The sequence below is a fragment of the Clupea harengus genome, chromosome 17 (assembly GCF_900700415.2).
Source record: "Clupea harengus chromosome 17, Ch_v2.0.2, whole genome shotgun sequence".
NCBI classification, from domain to species: domain Eukaryota; kingdom Metazoa; phylum Chordata; class Actinopteri; order Clupeiformes; family Clupeidae; genus Clupea; species Clupea harengus.
The window spans coordinates 12,269,820-12,276,357 of record NC_045168.1 but is presented as its reverse complement, the minus strand read 5'-3'; the positions used below and the strand labels follow the sequence as shown (position 1 = coordinate 12,276,357).

At 43.7% G+C, this 6,538-nt stretch overlaps 1 protein-coding gene across 1 annotated transcript in view; it reads right to left on the bottom strand.

Annotated features, from left to right (window-relative positions):
• Positions 1 to 1,325: 1,325 nt before the first annotated feature.
• mkxa (mohawk homeobox a) overlaps positions 1,326 to 6,538 on the bottom strand; it is a 33,587-nt gene continuing 28,374 nt past the window's right edge. Inside the window, exons 6-7 of the mRNA XM_012815153.3 lie at positions 4,897 to 4,930; positions 1,326 to 4,374 (exon numbers count right to left, since the gene is read on the bottom strand). Of these exons, the coding sequence (XP_012670607.1) occupies positions 4,179 to 4,374; positions 4,897 to 4,930 (230 nt within the window). The 3' untranslated portion in view covers positions 1,326 to 4,178. The remainder of the gene's footprint in view (positions 4,375 to 4,896; positions 4,931 to 6,538) is intronic.

Here is a 6,538-nt window from a genome sequence, read left to right as displayed (position 1 = left end):
TAGCTAGCTAGAAACAATGTTTATAAAAAATGTATGGCTGAGTTTATTAACTCAAAACTACAGCTAATGAGAGCCATATAATGTTTTGGCTGGATCAGTCTTTCAAACTACCATAAAGTAGACTAAGTTATATAATAATGTAATGTTTCAATCAACCAACTTCTTTGCCACACTGTCCCATGCTCCAGGCTCTCTCATTCGCTTCTGTTTACGTCAATAGTTTTAGTTGTTACATGTACTGAAAATAAGCTGCTGCTGCGGCTTGGGTTGTGTGTGGCACACTCTGGCACACTGGCACAACTTCATTTTGTGTGCGTACCATAAACGATAATCCTGCGGGCGCCCCTGATTACACTGGAGTATAGTACAAAAACACACACAGCCACACTTGTAACATGCCACTCTACTCAAAAGGGCTCACCCACCCCAAAACGTCTCGTCTTGAGGAGGCACTAAACTCTTTGAGTGTGTGTGTGTGCGTGTGCGTGTGCGTGTTGGTTAGATTGGGTTGGGATGAGGGGTCCCTTCGTTCTTTGTGGCCACAAATGCTTCCTCGTTTTAGCCCCGAAACAGCAAGGGAGTGGGAGTGGGAGAGGGTGGGGAACAAACGAGAGCAAAAAAGAGGTTTGCCTGATTAGTTTGCTTAGCCAGCCTGAGGCCACGGGTTGCCGCGCCTCTCTGTTCTGTAAACATATTTGGTAAATAACGACTCACCACAACAGGACCGCTAACGTCAACCGTTGCATCCCATCCAAAATTAAGAACCCTGTCGTACGTGCTGATCAAACAGATGCCGTTTCTCTCGTTCTCCCACCCCTTAATTCTGACCTGAGAGAAAACCAGAAGAGTGTTTCCCTTATTTAATTAATGGCCCAGTGCTGAAATAAAGGCCGGAACGAGAGGAGAAAGAGAGGGGGGGGGGGCGAAGTACGCCAACAGCCTATCGTTTGAACTCGGCAAGAACCCTGCAGATGAATAGCGTTGTAATGCATGTGGCTGCAAGAATTATCCATCATAAATCATAAATGTGATGTGTGGAGTTCCATATGAAAACAGACGGTTTGGACATCATATTAAGTTTTATTGATCCAAAAAGGATTCTGTTCTATAAATGAAGTCTCTGTAGTTACTGGATTATTTTGGGGATCAAAGCCAAATAGTTTCTTTTGAAATTAATTAATTACTAAAATGAATACAAATGTATCCATGTATTACTCTGGTTTGTGTCACAGAAAAAGAAAAGAGTTAGATAGAGTGAATTGCAGAATTAATAAAACAGTGAATATGAATTCTCATCTCGAAGGAAAGAGGCTGGAGGCTAGGAGCATTTTTCCAAATGTTTATTCGATGTTCTGTAGAAGTAACCATAATTCTTGGAAAAAATGTAACGTCAAAAGAAATTGAAACAATATAATGAGATATTATGCATTTGGTCATTGGATAAACATCCAGTCTCTAACAGAAAACATGTTCATATAACTTAAAAACAACAATAAAAAAAAAATTACTGTCCCAGTTTTTTTCTTTTCTTTTTTTCTTACAATCCTTAATAATTTAAAGATTTTGTATAAGTATGAACATATTACTTGCTTTCTGTTTTCTCAACAGGGTTTGTGCATATCACTTGTAAATTTACAGTACCAAGAAAGGACAGAAGTGTAAAAATTCTGACAGCTTTCTGTGTGGAATGGTTGTGTGTAAGTTTGCATGTTACAAAGATAGATAGAAACAGGGGTGAGAGCAAAAGAGTGAGAAAGTGTGTGTGTGTGTGTGTATGTATATATGTGTGTGCAGGTGACAAAGGATCCTCAGTGGTGAAATTTTTCCATCTGTAAGGTGCGAACTTCAGCATTCCCATGTGTGGAATACTGAAAGCAGAATACTGCCCTACGGCATAGTCCCGCACATTAGTGTGTGTGTGAGTGAGAGAGAGAGAGAAAAAAAAAACGATGTGTGTGTGTGTATGTGCTGCAGCTTACAGACCGGAGCCCAGGGATGGTCCGAGGCAGCGGGCCTAATCTTACCTTTCCACATGAGCGTCGGGGGAGCTTAAAGAAAGCAGCCGACGTGTTTGCATTTCAGACTACTCCTCTCTTTCGCCTGTCTCTTATACCTCCTGCTATCAATAGAAGCAGTGTCTCTCTCTCTCTCCCTGTCTTAATAATGTTTAAGTGCCGCTTCCAACTGTCTGCACATTCACAATTAGGAGTTTGTCAGGGGAAGAGCCACATACAGCTTTTCCTCATCAGGTAGTTAAGCCACCCTCTGCATGTACCCCCTCTCCCTCTCTATTTCTCTCTCTCTCTCTCTCAATCCCATCTAGCCTTTAACCAGACGCAGCAGACACAAATAGTTAATTTAAACACACACACACACACACACACACACACACACACACACACACACACACACACATACACACAGACACACACACAAAGCAGTACCTTTGAAATACACAACTGCAATGTTGAGTTGGACAGGTCTGACACAGTTGAGTTTCTGTGGATTGTGTACTTGGCGTCCTCGTGATCAATGTAAATAACCCTTAAGTGTTGAGCACACTTTAGGGGAAGGCGAGGAAGATTCCTTCCACTCGCTGCCAACCCGAGGAGTTAGCAGACGGTACGGTTTGGGACAAGTACGTTATAAAAAAAAAGCGACATAAACAGACGTGCCCACTGTAAACAAACAAAAGCATCAACAATAACGACAACAACAAAACCTCTTGAGTACTCACTGACAGAGGGAGTAAAATAACACTGGTGTGAGGAAAGAAGGAGAGAAACAAGGCAAATGTGGAAGACTTTCTCTTGCCTGTTGTAAACAACAATCTGACGGTAATTTTGAACAGCTGAAAGTTGAATGGACGTCACAGCATGGGGCTAGAGTCTCTCTCCCCTCTTTTCTCTCTCTCTCTCATTATCTCTCTCTCATAGCCCTTAGAGTAGAAACATGTGAGAAGGCTGCACTGTTAACAGCATTGAACACTGATAACAGAAACACAAACATCTCTCCAGGTCATGGCCCTGTTAGCAGGAAACAGATACAGCACCGAACCTTGAAATGTATTGCCATTTGGAATGGGAAGGGATTTGTTTGTGTGAGCTTGGTATATGAACACTGCATGTGTGTGTTTAGGTGTGTTAGTGTGAGTGTGAGAGTGCATGAGAGAGACAGAGTGAGAGTCATTGAGGCCGATATACACAACACTGATGGGAGCAAATAATACTGAACATGGTCTGTGTGTGTGTGTGTGTGTGTGTGTGTGTGTGTGTGTGTGCGTGTGTACGAGCTGAGGTGAGAGGAGTCTTATCTCCTTACTGCGTAATTGTTGGCAGGTTAGAGTTGAGCCTTTTGCACTGAGACAAAACAGTGTTGGGTTTACAGTCATAATGAAGACACAGACATAACATCCACAATGCCATTGGCTTTACATGAACGTGTACACAAGAGAGTGTACATGAAGGGGGGTGCAAAAATACTGAGTGTGTTTTGCATGTCTCTGTGTGTGTGTGTGTGTGTACAGAGTGCTATTAAAGGTCAAATGTACTGCGTGTTGGAGCTGCGTTGCTCCCAAGGCACAAGCCTTCATCTCTGTCTTTTTCTCTATCAGACTGTCCTGTTAAAATGTCCACTCTTCAAGGCACTTCAAAATGGAGCTGATCAGGTCTCCCTTGGAGGTTCACCAAGGCACTTTGGCGAGTTACAATTCAAATTTTCCGGGTACAAAGAAGAAAAAAAAAAGTGGAGTCAAATTTCACACAATAAGTTAATATTGCAAAAGTGTCTCGTTGGAGAATACTGTTTCAACACTTGGCCAATGCCTGTGTGTCACAAAAAAAAACACACACACACACCCACACACACTAAAAGGAACAAATTAGAGACGGAATCATGTACAGTACATCCTTGTTATACTGCTCTAATAAAATATAGCAATTAAAAAACACTTCATTTACCAACACTTTTTTTGCGATTTAGAAAAAAGAAAACTAAGAAATGATAAAAAATTGAATAGAAAAAATGTACAAAGACAAAACAGGCACTCTTCTTTTTGAGTGTAAAAAGGAATGTTGCATAGCATGTGTGTGTGTATGTATGAGTGAGTTCAAGTGCATGTGCATCATGAGTCAGTATTTGTGTGTGTCTGTGTGTGTGTGTTGGTAGAAGGCAGCGGGTCAGTACTTGTGCAGCATGGGGACTTTGACAGTCTTTATCTCGGCTATGTGTGAGGACTTCTGGATGATGCAGCTGGTGGTTCCTGAGGAGCTGTCCTTGGCGTGGGCCAGGTTGGTCAGGGCCATGGCCGCGTTGATCTCCTTCCAGTACGTCTCTTCTTTCCCCCGGCCCTTTTCTCTCGGCTGTGCACTGGTGCTGCATCACACACACACACACACACACACACACACACACACACACACACAGACGAGAGAGAGAGAAAGAAAGAGAGAAAAACACATTTCCAGTCAATTAGAGAAGGCAGATTCAATGTGGTATTAATAAATGTAATAGTCGCTGCAAAGTTTGTGAATTACATATTGCGGCATTTAGCTGGAGGCCATGGCAACCTGAGAAAACCTCCTGTCTCTGCTTGTGGCCTGTTTGCTAACTCTTCAGGGAGGGGGTTTGATACAGTGTGTGTGTGGAATGCCCACTGTGAGAGCAGACTGTAACCTCTTGGGAACGGATTATCTAAGTACAAGGTTAAGGGGCTGCATCACACACACACACACACACACACACACACACACACACACACACACACACACACACAGACACACACACACTTTCTCTCTGGCTCTGTCTAGTGCTGTCTCACTCTCTCTCTCTCTTGAGGAATGCTAGTGCAGCTCTGGGCTTTAGTGTGGCGTGGAGGGCGATGACGGGAACACTCACTTGTCACATTTACTTGATCGGTGGTCCAACGTGTCTGAAAGCACAAGAGCAGATAAGAGAGGAACAAACGTTAACTTCACAGCTCATCATCGGACCGAGGGAAATTCATTACACATGATTTCAGACATTAGTGTGTGTGTGTGTGTGTGTGTGTGTGTGTGTGTGTGTGTGTGTGTGTGTGTGCGTGTGTGTGTGTGTGTGTGTGTGTGTCTGTGTGTGTGTGTGTGTGTGAGAGAGAGAAAGAGTGTGTGTTAAGCACATGCTGCTCTGATATCTCCCTTGATGTGAGCTCAACACTCATACCGAAACACTCATTTCTAAGAAGCCAAAGAGAAAATAGAACAGACGAGCAGTCACCACACGGCCCGTACAGCAGTCCCACCCACACTACGTGAGCCGAAAGACAGAAACACGCGAGACAAATAAAAAAAAAAAGGACCCCGCTGAAAAATGAATCATATGAACAGAACACACCAAAGAGATGTGTGTCCTCCTCGTAGAGATTTTGGCCAAGGACTATTTGAGCTTTCGACGGGGGACAGAAACCGCTGGCCGGGGTGAGAGAGAGGTTCGATTTGAACTGGCAGAGAGCAGAACCGCTGCACAAACACGCGAGTTGTGCACGAGGGAGGCTAGCTTGGACTGGTTACTCCATTAATCTCCCAACGCGGAGAATAAATGACCTTAATGAACACAATAAATCAGCTCAATGCAGCCAGGTGTAATAAAAGCCCTCAGTGCGCTAATCGCTAACAGGACTTCAGTGATACAGGGGAGATTCAGAGCACAATGTGGTGATATATTTAATGCTAGAGAAGCCGTGAAGCACAGAAGCAAGCGTTAACAGTAAATCATATATTGAACTGTAATTGCTGAGATTGCATAGGGAGGACTCGTGTCAGAGTTCTAAGTTGCTTGAACTAAACTTTGAATCGATGACGTTAATGCTGCTACACAATACAAACACACACACACACACACACACACACACACAGAGAGAGAGAGAGAGAGAGAGAGAGAAGGCCAGTAGCTTAAATGCATCAAGTAGCGCTAAGAGTTCTACAAGAAATATCTCCTATACATTATTCAGACACACACACCAGTTCTGTAAACCAGAACTATGATACAAAACTGGAAGCCATAAACTACAAAATACTTTTCAAGGGCAAACACAGCTACTGGGACAACCAAATGATCAAACCAAGCCCCTCTGGATTCATGATGTAGCAAGTGTGTACTTCATTTAGTTCTCCATTCTCTCCGTTGTGTAAGGCAAGCTCAATCAAGCACAGAGTGACTCAGAGTGCGTGATTGGCTCCTCGGCTGAGATCAGTGTAGCGCACAGCAGGCCAGGCCAGGTGAGGGGAAGAGAGGTGAAGGGAAAGAAACAATGTATTCAGAGGAAAACAGTCCCGACTGTCTGAGTCGCTGCACAGACACAAACATTTACAGTAGCAGCAGCGATGGAGGAGAGAGGGAGAGGATTTGACTTGGAAAGAGTGGAGCGAGAGAGAGTATGTGGAGAGTGGAGTGAGAGAGGTATAAGAAAGGCTTGCAGTGAAAGAGACGGAGAGGAGAGGAAAGGGAGGAGAGGAAAGGGAGGAGAGGAGTATATGAAGAATGAAATGGAGGGATGGGAGGG